At 38.9% G+C, this 17,409-nt stretch overlaps 1 protein-coding gene across 1 annotated transcript in view; it reads right to left on the bottom strand.

Annotated features, from left to right (window-relative positions):
• Fbn2 (fibrillin 2) overlaps positions 1-17,409 on the bottom strand; it is a 220,748-nt gene that overhangs the window by 88,495 nt on the left and 114,844 nt on the right. The window contains exons 11-16 of the mRNA XM_021634127.2: positions 16,781-16,918; positions 10,371-10,490; positions 9,355-9,480; positions 8,281-8,403; positions 6,582-6,704; positions 465-617 (exon numbers count right to left, since the gene is read on the bottom strand). Of these exons, the coding sequence (XP_021489802.1) occupies positions 465-617; positions 6,582-6,704; positions 8,281-8,403; positions 9,355-9,480; positions 10,371-10,490; positions 16,781-16,918 (783 nt within the window). The remainder of the gene's footprint in view (positions 1-464; positions 618-6,581; positions 6,705-8,280; positions 8,404-9,354; positions 9,481-10,370; positions 10,491-16,780; positions 16,919-17,409) is intronic.

Genomic DNA, 17,409 nt, shown 5'->3' with positions numbered 1-17,409 from the left:
TTGTTTTTGAACCTCACCGTACTTATATATATACATCCCACAGAGGCTCACTGAAAGTATGAATGAACGAAAGTCAGCCTTGAGGGACCTTAGACTTGACATCATACGGTGATGAGATTTTTAGAAATTCAGATTGTTTGTAAATTCAACAGTGCCAATTACAATGTACTATATTCCCAATACCAACACAGATGAAGGGAACTGAGGGTAACATTCGCACATAAAATCTGGGTCATGATCACAACTGCATAAACAAATGGGTCTTGTTCACTGTGACCACTGCAGACACATCTAAAGCATGTACACAACCTGAGGCTGCCGACCCGACTACCCGCCGCCTCACAGACCAGTGCAGACCCGGCTCCTTCCTCTTCCGTTCAGATTAGGGACAAGACACTTCAGAGCGGATAGAAATTGGGGGCAAATTCTACTGTTGAGTTTCTAGTTTCTTACTACGTGATTACCTGAATTTTTAGCAGGGCAAGGCTGGCAGGGCTCTCCAAAGCCATAGTCTGGATTAGCACAGCAGCATTCAGACTTGGTCACCGCACCGGGGAAAGGACGCACGCACACTCCTTTCTTGATTTCGCCATAGCAGGTGCTACGCATGTGGGTGTCTAACAGGAAGGAAAGGATGGTAAGAGACTGTACAATGGAAGGCTTCTTCAACCTAAGAGGTTACTGCGCTGGGAGCGTCCAGAGGACATCCGCCATTTTCTCTTATTTTGCATCTTTAACATCTTCAGTGTTGGGGAGTAGGGGGGCGATGGAATACATATCTGCAGCTGTGGTCCCCAGCCCTATCCTGTCTGGAGTTCTCTGTGCCACAAGTCCCCACTGTCCCAACCGTCCTCACGGGTCTTTCACTGGCTAAAGGATATGGCGACAGTTAAAATCATTACTTCAAATTTTAATCACTGCATGGCCTAGCCTCGGCCTGGCATTAACTCTTGTTTCTATTTCAGAGGAAGTCCTAAGGAGCAGTGAAAGGAAACAGCCATGAAGAGACTGGAGTGTTGGCTAGGAGATGGCTTGCTACGACTTTTTAAATTAGGAAGTCTTTCTTTTCAACCCTCAGGATGCTCGTTTTTGTTTGTTTGTTTGTTTTTGTTTTTTTTTTTTATCTCAGAGGCTCAATTAAGATTTATATAAAAAGTGAGCTGAGCATGGTGTCACATGCCCTTAATCCCAGTACCCCTAGGATTAATACACACACACACACACACACACACACACACACACACACACACACAAACTGTACTGACTGGTTTTGTTTATATATAATATATCTCTATCTATCTACTTATGTATCTATGTATATATACAAACTGTACTGACTGGTTTTGCTTCAAATTAACACAAGCTAGAGTCGTAAGAGAGGAAGGAGCTTCAGTTGAGGAAATGCCTCCATGAGATCCAGCTGTAAGGCATTTTCTTAATTAGTGATAAACAGAGGAGGGCCCAGACCATTGTGAGGTGCCATCCCTGGGCTGGTGGCCCCGGGTTTTACAAGAAATCACACTGAGCAAACCACAGGGCACAAAGCCAGGAAGTGTCACCCCTCCATGGCCTCTGCATCGGCCCCTGCATTCAGGTCCCTGCTTCACTTGAGTTCCTCTTCTAACTTTCTCTTGGTGATGAAGAGCAATGTGGAAGTGTAAGCTGAATAAACCCTTTCCTCCCCACCTTACTTATTGGTCACGGTATTTCATTGCAGGCAAAAAACAAAACAAAACAAAACAAACAAACAAACAAACAAAAAAACAAACCAAAACAAACCTAAGACACAAAATAAGAAAAAGAAAAGTGACAACTCTCTTTCCGGCACTGTGCAGACATGATGTCATGAATAGTCAGGTCGTCAACTCTCTTAAGAGGAAGAATAGGTAAATAGGTCTAAGTAACAGACTCTCAAAGGCCCAACTGGGATTCACTGTAGGCCAGAGTGACTTCTCCTTCCCTCGCTCTCAAGTCTTATGGAGTATGTGACAGTTTCATAAAGCTGTAAACAATGAACTATTTTTTTAAAAAATCAGAACATCTTAAGGGACAGAGGCAGCATAGTTTCTAAGCAGTAGACTATGGAAATTTAAATAGCCCCCACTACAAGTATCTGACATTGTTCACAACTTGATGGAAATAATTATATTGATTTCTTAGTGAGTTTTCTAAGGTTCTAGCACTTTTTACCATTAAAGGAATTAGATTCACAGTTCTGCAACGATGAGATGTTTGTATATTCACACTGAAGAGGGTCCTGAGTTTATCACTAAACCCTCAAGGAACTCAGTTTTGATTTACGATAGGATTTCTGTGAGAGTTTTGGAGATTATCAGCTACCTTGGAAGGGATCAGAGTATGGTCAAAGTGACTGCTGTTTTCAAGATGAAAACACACAAAGTACAGTTTTTCAAGAGCAAGTTAACTGGGCCGGGGAGATGGTTCAGTGGCTAAAGGTGCTTACTGCTTTTGTGGAAGACCTGATTTCAGTTTCTGCAACCCACATGGAAAATTATAACCCCCTGTAACTCCAGTTCCAGGGGACCTGACACCTTCTTTTGGCCTTAGACATGTCCAGCACATACAAGGTGCCCATTAGCTCATCCAGGTACACATACAAGAAGGTAAACATAATAAATACATAAACCCAAACCAGTAAAACATAAAAGCAAGTAGACAAAAAGCTGGGGAACCCATTATGGCAACATGAACATTACATGCCTGTTTGTGTGATTGGCTCAATACCAGAGGTCCCCCAAAAAGAAAGCAGCACATGGTCTCAGGGCCATGCCCTTCCTGAATTCAGTTCTCTATTACCCTTTGCTGACCAGTTGAGTAGTTTATAAAACAAATGGGAACGCTTGCTAATCATGACATGAGGTGGCAGCAACACCCCGAAAATAAAAGGACCCAAGGATAGCAAACCCTACTTCTTTGATCTTTGACAAAGACATTTCTATGATCAAGGACCCCAAAGACAGAACTGTAGCTCATATTTCACTAACAACGTAACTGAGTCACAATAGGAAAGACTAATGCCACCAGGAAACCTATGAGAATGTACTCGCAGGACTTCTGTGTGGGAACACGGTGGACCAGAGTAATGTATATATTTAAGATATATATATATATCTTTTACACGTGATATTGTATTTCAGCATGTTTTTTTTTCTTAAAAATGAGATTGCTTTGAATTTTTTCACCAGGATGCTTTCAAATTTTATAAACCACTAGCAAAATATGTATGACTGTAGAATCCTAATTCTGTATTATTTATTTTTTAGTGTCAACTTTACTACATAAGACAGAAACTCATTAGATGTGTTTACACTGTCCTAACTGGATAAAATAAGAAAATGTAAAAAAAGTATTATTTTTCTTTAAAACTAGATTTTTTGTTTATTTTTAACCACGTGTGTGAGTGTGCGTGTGTGTGCGCACGCGCGTGTGCGCGTGCCCATGAGTGCAGGTGCCCATGAAGCCAGAAGATGTCAGATACCTTGGGTCTGGAGTTACAGAAGATTGTGAGTTGCCAAAAATGAGTGCTGGGAATCAAAGCTGGGTCCCCTGCAAGAGCACTGTGTACTCTTAACTACTCAACCATCTCTCCAGCTCCAGAATAACTTTCTTACTGACTATTTGGTGTGAGCTGACATAATTAATGCTTTACATGGTTGAAGCATTTGGCACTAACATATTTAATCAACAGAGCTAATGAGGAAAGGAACTGTACCTTGCCCAATACCGTACAACTAGTAAATAACAGAACTGGTGAAGAAAGGTAAATTTACATTTTCAAAACAAATATGCTACTGTTTGGAAACATAAAATGTTCTAAAGCTAATCTTTTAAAAAGCTGTTGAAAAAGAAAATTTAACTAAAATTTTTCTAACAGCAAGGCAACTTTTGAGATCCCATCATAAAGATATAGAGAACCCAATGACTGATTGCTCATATCTGCCCAACAATACTGATATCCATTTCTATCTATCTATCTATCTATCTATCTATCTATCTATCTATCTATCTATCCATCCATCTACCTATCATCTAGCTAGCTAGCTCTTAGAGAATGGTTACTAAAAGAGGTGGTGTGTGTGTGTGTGTGTGTGTGTGTGTGTGTGTATGATCTGGTTATAAATTGAGGTGTTTTTTTTTTTTTCTTAAATCTTCACAAGACCAAAGGCAACCCATGGGACCCCTGGAAGGACTTTTTATTCAGTTTAAGAGGGGTTGGCTACCCAGAGGCTATTTAAGCTGTGGGCTGGCTTTCCCCAGGGTCAGATGATTGTTCAAGGTTCCTGAATAAACTGCATTGAAAAAAAAAAGTTAATAAAAAATAAAACCCTTCCAAAAAATAAAAAAAAAAAAGAAGAAAGTCCAGTGCTAGGATGCCCACTGTGTAAGTGATAAACAGGTGGAGGGAGGACCTTAGCCTCAGGTCACAGTGCACAGGGCAGAGGATTATATGTCTGTGGAATGGGCCCCCTGAAGATGGGCCGCCATGTTTAAAGTCACAAGAAGGTGACTTTAAATATCTGCAAAGCCCATCAAATGATAGTTCCAGCAATACAAAGAATCCTTGCTTCCACCTTCACTCACTGAAGAGCTGAGCTTAGAAGGGAATGTGTTATTTAAAATCCAGCTAGGAATATTAATTATTATATATTAGTGAACGTTGTAATTTTCTAAATTCAGATTTTTCTCATTAAATGAAATCATCATGGAATTTTCTTGTTACCTAAGTTATGAAGTTTTCTCCCTTTGTTATGGGATATGCTCTTCCTTCTGAAAATAACTAAAAAACAGAGTTTAAAAGGATGGGGATGGTATGGAAACAGACATTTTCTCTCTTTGTTTACACTCTGCTTGTGAGTCATGGTTCTTTGGTATACTAAAACCATAGCTAAATTTTATGAAAGTTAAAAAAAACTTAATTTTTATAGAAACAAAAATATAGTAAAACAAATTTAAGCTAAAGAGTCAATTCAAATAATACATACGAGTGATTTCTTCCTAATGTAACAAGGAATGGCACTGTTTTTTGGGTGGACCAAAAAATCTGCCATAGTGGGAGAACAGCGCCATATAATTTTTCCACCCAAACAAATGGTGGTCTTATTTTAAAAGGCTGAAATCACCATAATGATGAAAAATTCACAAAGGCATTCCACAGATTTCTGATGTGTTCCTTGTTTGTAGATAAAAAGAATGTAGTCTTGGTTTTCAACATCGATTTCATGATAAATGCTCATAAATTGGCTGCTTGAAAGGAAAAATAATTTCTCCTTCCTAAAGCAGCTTTACATTCACTTTAGATTTCAGTGCGCTCATTTAGGTGTAGACAAATGCAACTGAGTATTTTAAGGCAACTGAAAAATATTTCAGCCCTCCACACAGGAAGGAGCTACATTCTTCTAGCTGCTATAGCTGAAATTCTCCTGGACAAAGTGCTGACAACCTACAGTCTGAAATGGAGCCTCGGCTGGACAGAGGAGGAATTTCAGAGAACAGATGATTTCCATCTGCCGACCCTTCCTTGTCCCTCCTTACCCCTCCCGGGATTAAAGAGTTATACGTAAAGTATTAAAAAAACCTCTGGCTAAGAATTTCCATTCTCTCAAATACACTTTCAAGGCAGCCTTGCTGTTTTCCTGTGTTAGCTGAAAATCAGAGGGTGCAAACAGACCGACTCATCCTTGGAAGGGAAAACTCCATTTGCGTATTTTCCTAACTTCTCCACACTCACTGCCACCGCAGCATTATTGCTTAGGTCTTGAAGTCCCCAGGCACCTCAAATGCTCTGCATGCCTTTCCAAAGCCAACGCATGGGGCCTTTCATTGATTTTTGTGTCATCCGGTCAGCAAATGTTTCCAAAGGATATCAGAATAGCTTCGAGTCATATGTATATCCAGGCCTACAGTCTCCCTTCAGTAGTTTACGCCGAGGAGAAATAATCTGAGGCACTTCAGGCTTTAGATATTAGTATACTTCTGTGGCACAAGTTACTCACGGTTCAGTCTTTGTTTGGATAAAAGGGAGGGTTTACATGATGTAACTGTAATCGCCAATTTTATAGGCTGTAGTTAGTGACAACACGAATACCAGCTGGATTTAGAACTCTAGTTCCTTGTATATTGTCAGATGCTTTGAAAAGAGATGGAGTAGGGTCTCATTTTTGTAGAGCGAGTGGTTTTATTAAGACATAATTTACATGCTATAGAATTTACCTATTGAAATTTTACATTTTAAAAGCGTTTACACTCACAGTCGGTTTTTAGAACATTTTCATGGCCCTTACCTATCATTTCTTTCTCCTGCCACCCTGTCCATTCTACCCTTAGCAATCACATTGAATGCATGCCGACTTACCGATTCTGGACACTCCCCGTAAATGGCATCATACACAATATGGCTTTTCTTTGTGACTGACACCTCTCACTTGGCATGAGTTTAAGCTTTACCTGTGTTTTTAGCGTTCTGTTTGTGGTCAAATACTATCCTCTGTGTAGCTATATCCCATTTGATGTTTTCAGAGAACACTTGGGACCATCAAGCCATTAGAGAATGCTTCACTTACCAACACATACACGTCCATCCACACCCACAGCCAGGCCAGGAGGACAGTCACAGCGGAAGGATCCTTCGTTGTTGATGCAGTGCCCATTCATGCAGATGCCTGGAGTCTGGCATTCGTCAACATCTGCTCAGAGGGGGATGGAAGCTGGTCCTTACTGAGTAACATATTCTGCTCCCTGAATTATTCCATCCTATCAGCCTTTTAACTGAGTAACTTGTAGAAGAATATACAAAAATGACAACTGACCTCTAGAACAATACAGTCAAGTACATTTTGTAGAAAGTTGAGTAAAATCTGCTGTACGCATTGAGGGAAGAAAATAGTCTCAATATTTCTTTTATTTATTTGATAACCTTGATTATTACTACTAATGCCTAATTCAAATTAAGTGAAGTAAATTTCTATAAATCTATGGTCAAGTTTTGCAATTTTCTCTTGCGGAAATAGATCCTGTTTTGACATTAACTTGAACATTTCATACTAACAAAATACACTGAGCCATTGCTTATAATTTCCAGTCCATTTGCATTTATCAAATACTTCCCAACCTTAAGGGGCTTTCTCAACAGCAGAAACATATCTCAGACACAGAACTGATAAGTCATGACCATTTCGAGACACACAGGTTCTCACATCCGTAGTAAGAAACATAATTTCCAGGAGGCATGCGCCGGTTAAGCCAGTCAGTCACCTTTATATATGCATTTAACTAGCTGAGAAACTCGGAAATGAATTTCCAGACTGTTGTGTGCTTAGTGTTGTACAGTGGACAGAAATGCTGGTCACCTATCCTGTGTTAAATCTCAGTCAACCACACTTGAGATACCAGCCAAAGCTATAGCTTTCCCATTTCACCTCATATTATCCTTCTTTGCAAAGTCAAAAGCTATTTGTTATGCATAAATTTAGTCCCATTTTGTATCCCTACCATCCCTGGAACATCAAGTGAAATCATAGGCATTGGTACTTATTTTATTCAGGTAGATTGGTAAAATTGATGGCAGAGGGCATTTGTTGAGTTATTTCCTCTAAGGGAGGAAACTGAAATAAAAACAAAAGCTTGCTTCCAAGACAAAACCACAAAACATGTCTGTGTTACAAAGTTCTGCTTGTGAGTATGACCATCATACAGTGTCATGTATTTCCAGGAGTCCTCTATTTATTAAAGTTATCACTAGAATACAGTCTCCAGAATTGCTTCATAAGCTAAACAGCTAGTGGAAACATTCAAATTATACCTCCACTTAATTAAATTAAGATAGTAAATTCAAATAATCCTCAGATGAGCTCTATGGAAGATATGTGAGACTGTGCCCATAAGGAGTGACCCTAGAAAATCCAGTCCAGGAAATATATAAAAATGACAAATTTGCAAGTTTTTTAAATTACTGTTGTTCTTTTAGCCAAGGCAGAAAAAAAAAATTAATTCTGTGTTGTTTCCTTCAGACTTGATAAGATCAATCTGTCATTCCCTTTATTTTTCCTGCACCATTGTTACTTTGCAAAGAGACCACTGTTTCTCAGTTCACAGAGCATTTTCCCTAGAAAGCTTTAGACATCTGTCTTACTAAACCAGCAAGAGATGTGAATCATGTGAAATTGAAATTTTAAAAAAATGGAATTATTGTTGCATGAGCCGAAGGAGAAGAAAAGGATGGTTCCACTCATGGTGCCTTTCTTCTCTCGAAGCTGTACATACCTGTGCAGTAGCGACCGTTGGGAGCCAGGACGAACCCTGGCTTGCATATGCACTTGAAGCTGCCGTCTTCATTGATGCACATCCCATTCAAACACATGTTGGTAGTTGTACATTCATCATGGTCTGTGGCAGAAGACAGAGTGACTTTGTCCCTTTGCCTCAAAAGAAACAAGTCTCTCTCTCCTTCCACAATCTACAGTCAAACCTACCTCATATATGAATCCTGTGCTTGTGGGTATTATTTCACTTTTTAAAATTACTTAGGTTTTACTTTGAGATTATAATTACATCATTTCTCCCTTCCCTTTCCACTCCCCAAACCCTTCGATGTACCCTCCATGCTTTCTTTCAAATTCATGAGCTTTTCCCATTGATTGTTGGTATTCCTAAACACATAAATACAACCTGCCCAGTCTGTATAATGTTGGATGATCATTTGTTTATTTCATGTTTTTAAAATAAGAATGCCTACTGCATAAACACAAGCAGCGCAGAGGCTGTGAAGGGTCTTGAATACACAAAGGCACAGAATAAATCATACATTTAGTTGCCTTTAAAACCATATAAACATTAATGGTGTTTTATTTCCCCCAAAAGGTATCAGGGTTTCGGTGGGTGTTATGTCTACAACGGAGTGAAAGCATGGTGAGCCTCATGCAGGTGAAATGATATGGGCATTCCAACCAATCAAGAGAAGCAGTTACTACAGATATCAACATTGCCCTATTCTCCCAAATTTAGAAGGAGGGTGCTCTTCTTTATATCCTCAGTGTTGTGACCACGGCATCTAAAATAATGCACATTGCTGAAGAATGACTGCTAGTTACACATAACTTTGTGCTGAACAGGAAAAACGAGAGAACTCATAAATTATATGTTATTGTAGCACAACTAATTAATTCTATCACTTTACGTTTATAGTCATTTTTAAATGATTTTGTTTTGTTTATCTAAGTTATGTGACCAGCTTTCTTTCACACATGAGATATGGAAACCTTTGTTGAAACCATATATGTGGTTCTAAATAAAAAGTACATACTCTTAAAAAAAAAACTTAAGGGAAAAATTCCATACCAACACAGTTTTTTCCATCTGTGGTTAATTCAAAGCCAGCATTGCAAATGCATTGGAAACTGCCATCTGTGTTCACGCATCGGCCATTTTTACAAAGAACCCCATTCTGGATGCACTCATCAATATCTGGGAAGATTAAAGAGAGCCAAACAGTATTCCTTTGTAATACTTCTTGATAAAAGTAGGAAGATAATGCAGCAATTTGAAATATTCATTGTTTTTTTTTTTTAACGTGATAAATCTTATGTTGGTTTCTCAGCAAAATTTTCATCTCTCACTAGCTTTTCTTTTTGGATAGAAAGTGTAAGCAATTTTTTTTTTCAGACCTGATAGTAGGTGAAGAAAGAAAGAGAAAGGGAAATGGGGTGCAGTGAGAGAAAGGAGGAGGTGGCTGGAATTGCTGAGGAAGCTATCTTTGTTATAGTAGAGCAAGACTTTAAAAGCCAGAATCCAATGCTGAGCAAGTCAAAGAAACTGCAGAATTTCTTGGCTAAAAGTAATATAGTGACAACTGCTGGAAAAAAGTCGATTCAGGCAACTAACTACCAAAAGACAAGTGGGGTCATCTGGGAAATGGATCCCGAGATGAATCAGCAGTGAGGCAGGGTTTAGATGATGCGGATGGGTAAAGCAATGAGACTGCGGATACAAGCAAGGAATGATTTGGTGTTGGATTGTGAGTGGAGCTCAAAGAACACAGTAGTTGAAAACGGCTATAAGCCTTAAGCTCAGTGAAGGGTAATGCGGACATTATTTGCAGAAAGGAAGCTGAGCTGTATAGGCAAAGAAAGCAGACTTGAAGCAGTCTTGAAGCCAGAGACTACATTGCCTGGGTTAGCCCTGCACACAGTGCTTATGTTTAAAGGGAGACTCTCCAAGGACACTGAAAAACAGGTCCATGATGTAGCAGCGCTTAAGCAGTCTGTGTCGCATTTTGATAAGCTTTCTTTAACTTCAACAGCCTTGCTGACTCTGTCTCACAGAACTGGTTTCCATGCACAGAACCCCTGCCTTACCAATGCACGCTTGCTTCGTCGGAGTCCTCTGGAATCCGGCGTGACATTTACAGTAATAGGATCCAGGTGTGTTAACACAATCTCCATTAGTGCAGGGGTTTGATGTGCATTCATCAACATCTGTGAGCAGCAAAAGAAACCATTACAGACGTCACTCAATTTGTAGAAATGTTTGTTTAAAGTGCATTTAGCCTCCCAAACTTGAGAGAAGGCCAGGCCATGGTAATAGTCTAAATAGCAGAGTATTTATAAATGAATGAAAATTCCTTTCCTCAAATACACACAGGGTCCAATTTGAAGATTTACAAAAAAATAATGCTTATTGGAGAGTACTAGAGAATTTGCTTTAATCAGGAAATAATGATTTTTCTTTCAGCTGGAATAACGCCCAGTGATTTAAGGGCACAGGCCTCAAAAAGCAACAACTGTTGAGTTCCAACAGACTATAACACTCAGTAACTACAGCAGTCTAGGCAAGATAATGGCCTTAGGCCTTGGACAATGCCATGAGAACAACGATGGTTTCTAAAGACACACACACACACACACACACACACACACGCACACACGATCACTACATTTGGTCAATACTGTTAGTTTTAAACAAAGGGACTGATGTACTATGGGATTTCTTTGTTACGTTGCTGTGGGCTCATCTATATATTCACAACTTGATATTCACCAAGGCTTTATTTTGTGGTAACAAACATAAAGTACACAGACAACAAAAACTGATTAGAGAGAAAAAATTTTCCCATTAACTTCAGATTTCCTGAGGGTCTTAAAATTGGCACTGAGGATTATTTTCACAGAAAATAAAATTTTATGCAATTACTATCTGATCTGAAAGACGAGAGAAAGTAGAAGGTTTTCATGTGAGGTCTCCTAAGGGCCAATTAAATGTGAATCCATTGCAGAGCTTTGGGTGTACAGATCAGACCACGCAAATCTCAGGGGAATCTCTGTGCCACTGCAAGTTAAATTTATCTTCTCTCCGCAATGCTCATGAAATAATATTTTCAATGCTGGCAAGTTTTTAAAAAAAAGTAATGGTTTGCTATCTCAGGTACACATAGAGGTCGTTAGCAACACAATTTCAGCTAAGCTGGAGAAGGTACAACCAACTCACAGGGTGACCAGTTTAATGAACAGATTGCTCCTTTCACAGATGTTCCTGTGAGAGGGACTGCATTCTCTCCAGCACGCCAGCCTCAATTATATAAACTTTCAGATGGAGTGCAGTTAAACCCTTCCTGGTAAAGGGAGGGAAGGCAAAACAAAACCTCATGGTGAATAAAATTAAGACAGCAAAGTCTAAGAGGGTTAAATGCTTTTTTTCCAATTAATCTCAAGGCTCTTTCAGCCCATTAAGACTCACTTACATTGACACTTTTGGTTGATAACATCAATTCTACTGAGCCAAAGGAATGAAGCAGAATGGGAAGAGAAAGAGTTTAAAGCATTAGCAAACATATAAGGTATAGTCAGCACACTTTCCACTATGAAACAGCACCTCTAGTTTGCACTGCTAAAAATCACTTCGGTTATCTAGATGTACATCATTGAAGTCCAACAATTAAAAATGATCCACAGATGTATCTTGGTAGACGCCCCAATGTAAAAGTGTGTTTAAATGAAGACTTTGAGAGACCGAGGACCCAACCTTCTCTATCTAGGTAAACTGTCCAGGAAGCCATGGCAAACTGCAAAAGTCTACAGTGTCACTCAGCATGTCTTCCTCCCTTAAGATCCCACTCTCCTGGCTTACTGTTGCCATGACAACACTTCCCACCACCCTGTCATTCAGTGATATCAAATCTGTCTCCTTAGCCTTCTTCTAGGGTCCAGTCAACAGATAGGCTGTATCTGCTAATTGATTTTTTATTTCTTCGTTGGCAAATTAATTGAGTTTCTTTACAATTCCAAGTGTTCTTTAAACTTTGTTTTAACAGGATTATGTTATTTAACTCTCATTTTTATTTATTTTTGGTAGCTCTGGGGATCAAGTCCATGGCTATTAGTAATTCAGGCAAGACTTCAGCAGTGAGTTACAGGCCTGGCTGCTAGTGATTTGGTTTCAGACAAACAGCAAATCACCATCACTACCTCAGAACCTTCATGTCTCTTCTCTATTACATGTCTCACAACCCAGTGCTGCAAATCGATCACATTTATCTTTCTTTAAGGGACAGAGCTAAACAACTATTATAGTCACTACACTTCAGCTTTTTCTGCAATTCTGTTAAGCGCTGAGTAGTGTTAAGTGTAAGTCATAGGAATCTTAGACTCCTACAACAAATGAAAACAAAATGTGAAAATATTGATTATTAAAATTGTTAAATTTTCAGGTAACATTCGAGTTTAAAAGTTTATCCTTGAAAATATTATGTATACATTTATCAGTTTAGAAAATACTTAATTATTTTTTATTTTTTATTTATTTTTTTTTTTATCAGTTACATTTTATTAACTCTGTATCCCAGCCATGTCCCGATCCCTCATTCCCTCCCAGTCCTTCCCTCCCTCCCTCATCTCCACCGTGCCCCTTTCCAAGTCCACTGATAGGGGGGACCTCCTCCCCATTCATCTGATCCTGTTTTATCAGGTATCTTCAGGACTGGCTGCAAAGCCCTCCTCTGTGGCCTAACAGGACTGCTCCTCCCTTCGGGGGTGGGGAGACCAAAGAGCCAGTCATTGAGTTCCTGTTAGAAATAGTCCCTGTTCCCCTCACTTTGGGAAATCAATTGGTTACTGAGCTACCACAGGCTACATCTGAGTGGAGGTTCTAGGTTATATCCATACATGGTCCTTGGTTGAATGTCAGTCTCAAAAAAGACCCTGTGCCCAGATATATTTGGTCCTTGTGGAGCTCCTATCCTTTCCCCATCACACTAACTCCCCTTCTTTCTTATGATTCCCTGTACTCTGCCAAAGGTTTGGTCATGAGTCTTTGCTTTGAAAACACTGCTAGTTAGAGTCTTTCAGATGCGCTCAGTAGACTCGTGTCTTACGTTCAATGCTCATCCCATCTGTCCTTCTAAATGAGGATTTATCATCTTACCCCATGTCCGCTCAATTGATTATCTTTTTTAGGTGTATAGATTTCATTATGTTTATCATATCTTATAGGTCTATATAAGTGAGTATATCCCATGTTTGTCTTTCTCCTTCTGGGATATTTCACTCAGAATGATCTTTTCTAGATCCCACCATTTGCCTGCAAATTTCATGATTTCCTCCTTTTTGATTGCTGAGTAGTATTCCATTGTATAAAAATACCACAATTTCTGTACCCATTCCACCGTTGATGGACATCTGGGTTGTTTCCAGGTTCTGGCTGTTACAAATAGAGCTGCTATAAACATGGTTGAGCAAGTGTCCTTTTTGTGTACTTGAACAAACTTTGGGTATATACCTAGCAGTGGTATAGCTGGGTCTGGAGGAAGCACTATTCCTATTTGTCTTAGAAAGCGCCAGATAGCTTTCCAGAGTGGTTGTACCAGTTTACATTCCCACCAGCAGTGGAGGAGGGTTCTAGACATCTCTCGTTGTCTTCCTTTTCACTATCACATCACCATCTATAACTCTAAATCAAATAGAACTTAGGGACTCAGACTGTCCAAGACTACTTTTTAGCTTCTGAGAAAATGGCTTACAGCCAGGTATGGCGACACATGCCTTTAATCCCAGTACATGGGAGGCAAAGGTAGGTGGACCTTTGTGAGTTTGAAGCCAGTCTGGTCTACATTGTGAGTTCTAGGACAACTAAAGCTACACAGTAATACCCTATCTTAAAAAAAGAAGAAAGAAAGAAAAAAAAAGAACGAAAGAAAGAGAAAGAGGAAGAGTTCACATATGTTTCAGGACAAAGTTGGGGATTCCCTGTAATAAATTTTCTCAGGGTTTGATCTATGGGCTCCTAGAAGGCATTGAAATTTCAGGAACACAATTTTTAAGTTTTCTCACGGGGTGAACTTCAGTGGTGAAGAGAATGGCTGCTCTTTCAGAGGACTGGAGTTCAATTCCCAGCACCCACATGGCATCTCACAATTGTCTAGAGAATCTGACACTCTCACACAGACGTGCAGGCAGAACACCAATGCACGTAAAAATAAATACATCTTTAAAATATTTTTTTTTTTCAAAATCACTTGAAGATGCCACTGCCTTCTTTACTGTGTGGACATTTTCGATGACAGGGCAAAGCAATGCTTACGCCTGAGCACAAATGGAAGCTATATTGCCAAGGACACATAACAGAGTAGAGTAAAGAGAAGCCATGTTCAGCAAAGAGCACCATTTGTGACAGCAAATCTTATCATTCTAAATCCTGACCTGTGAGTATGTTTTCTGACAGCTCTGATGAAAATAATGCATGTTACACCGTTGCTGACTACAATACCACAAATGTTTTAGAAACGACGTGGTGCAACATTCTTTGTAAGCTATGTTTTGTCACAGAATACTATTTTAACTCAAAGATTACCTGACATAGAAATTACAGTGAATTTGTGTGAATTTGTCAGATAGTTTCTTGAAGAAGAAAATCAAGAACCTGCACTTTATGGAAATAAACAAGTCTAGTTGATCCTAAAGCTAAAATCCAAGCTTAAAGTGACAGAATTAAGAAAGAATACTGCCAATTTTCTAAAAATACAACAGAGTTTCTAATGATTCTGAAGGTTATACTATCAATTTTTTTTTAATAATGGTGAAATACTTGACTGTGGAACAACTTGTTACACAGGGAGCCATTGTATTTTTAATGACATCCAGTGCACAGTACAAAATTCACTCAGCATACAGAACAGACCAGTGGACTCAGCACAACACACAGAAGATTTATTGATGTGTCTACATTGCAGGTGACCTCTAAGAATTACCACTTACCGGCCTTCAACGGACTAGCAGAGAAGATCCACAATTATCTGAAAAGCCTTCAAGACATCCCTCTTCTTTCTCAAGTATTTATACGGTTAAAAATTAAGTTTATTATATTGTTCAGCTAAAACAACCTATCACAGCTGACTAACACAAACACAGAGAATCTAGGTTTTTTGTTTGTTATTTGTTTTTGCTTTAGAAAACACACGGTCATTTACTTTAGACTATGTAATTTTTATGCATGCACATGGTACTTACATTACTATGGAACATTTATATTGTTATTTAAATTAGCTTTATATTTTTATTTTTGTATTAAATTATGTGTATGTGTGTATGTTTATGTGAATGTATGCCACCTGTGAGTGAGTGGCTGTCAAGGGATGAAGATGCTGTCAGATTCCCTGGAACTGGCATTATAGGCAGACTGTGAGCTGAGCACCAAACAAAGGCCCCTTGCAAAAGCAGGAAGTACTCTTAACTGCTGAGCCATCTCTACGGCTCCTGTCATTGCATTTTAAAATATTTTATTTATGGTTATTCTTTGTGCATGTGCATTCATGTCTGCAGGTGTGTGTAGAGGCCAGAGGTTGATATCTCTGTCTCTCACAATTTTCATATTGTTATTATTATTATTACTTTGGAGACAGGATATCTTACTGAATCTGTATGTCCTTGATTAGCCAGGTGCCCAGTTAGTCATCGTGAACCAGGCATCCTTTTGTCTGTTTTCCCAATTGCTGGGATTACCGACATGTATTCCTCTGCTAGCTTCCTATGTGCATGTTGGCGGATCTGAAGCCTATTTCCCATGCTTATACAGTTGACACTTTACCACTGAGCCATCCCCAAAGCCCCCTGTATTTGTATCCAAGAAGTTAATAATTGTTGGCTGTGGTGGCATACTCCTTTAATCTGCACTCTCAGCAAGTAGAGGCAGGTGGATTTCTGTGAGTTCAAAGCTGTTCTGGTCTACATAGTGAGCTCTAGGACAGGCAGGACTGCATAGAGAGGCCTTGTCTCAAAAAAAAAAAAAAAGGAGGAGGAGAAAGAGGGCGAGGACAAAGAAGATGAAGAAGTAGTAGTTATTGATTATAGTCATATAATCAGAGCCAGTACTTTTTAAGAGTTTAAATGAGTCCAGGGTTAAAATATTTGCATATTTGTAGTTAGGGGCCCACTGTCACCTCAAATGGATTGAATAAATATTGTTTTCAAAATACCTTCACTTTATAAATTTAATTCATATTAAGGATAAGCAATTCTGCCAAACAAAAGAGAGACAGAAACTACATTTAGAAAAAAAAAAAAAAAAGAAGATGGCGAATTCTTGATGTGATTCAAATCAACAGCCAGTTAAGAGGTCCCAGGATCCCAGGATACAGGGAGTGGCACACATGCCAGGGAGACAGCATGGAAATTAGTTTTATTTCAAAAAAACCTTAAAAAAATCATATTTGGTCCCATTTTTTTATGGTCTAGCAGCTACCTGAAAACTAAGAAGCCTTAAGGAATCGTGAACTCACCTATACAATCTCCATTTGCATCCTGTTTATAGCCCATGTTGCATTCGCATCTGTAGCTGGAAACAGTAGGTATGCAACGTCCATTCAAACACAGATTGGCATGGTGCTTACAGATGTCTATTGTCTGGTTCAGAATTGCTATGGAAAATTATAACATAATCATACATGGTCATTGCAATATGCACTGTAGACTCGAACTGATTTTTTTTAGAAGTTTAACAAAAATTAATTAAGAAGCATGCGTTACTCTATTTTATTAAATTATATTTTTCATATTGGAGGTATATGAAATATATATATGTAGTTTGCTCACAGTCACTCTCTCTTACCCTCACTTGTTATTAAACTTTAATATGGAAGATCTTGAAAACAAATACTTGAGGCACACGGCCACAAGTTGCGTCTGTAAGTCACACATCTGGAAACTTTGCTTCTGTCTTTTTAAAAAATTTCAGGAATGTTCTACCATATGTTTGAGCACGTTCCATTTCTTTTTCTTTTTTTGTAACTTGCTGAATATTTACATGTAGCAAATAGGCAGTATTCCAGAAAGAATAAACATAACACCGAGGGACATTATTAAATATTATTATCAAGAACAGAGCTTTTAAAGAGTGAGCTTAAATGTC

Source organism: Meriones unguiculatus, chromosome 2 (genome assembly GCF_030254825.1).
Source record: "Meriones unguiculatus strain TT.TT164.6M chromosome 2, Bangor_MerUng_6.1, whole genome shotgun sequence".
Lineage (NCBI taxonomy): Eukaryota > Metazoa > Chordata > Mammalia > Rodentia > Muridae > Meriones > Meriones unguiculatus.
The sequence above is the reverse complement of the archived record's forward strand: the minus strand, read 5'-3'. Positions and strand labels throughout refer to the sequence as shown.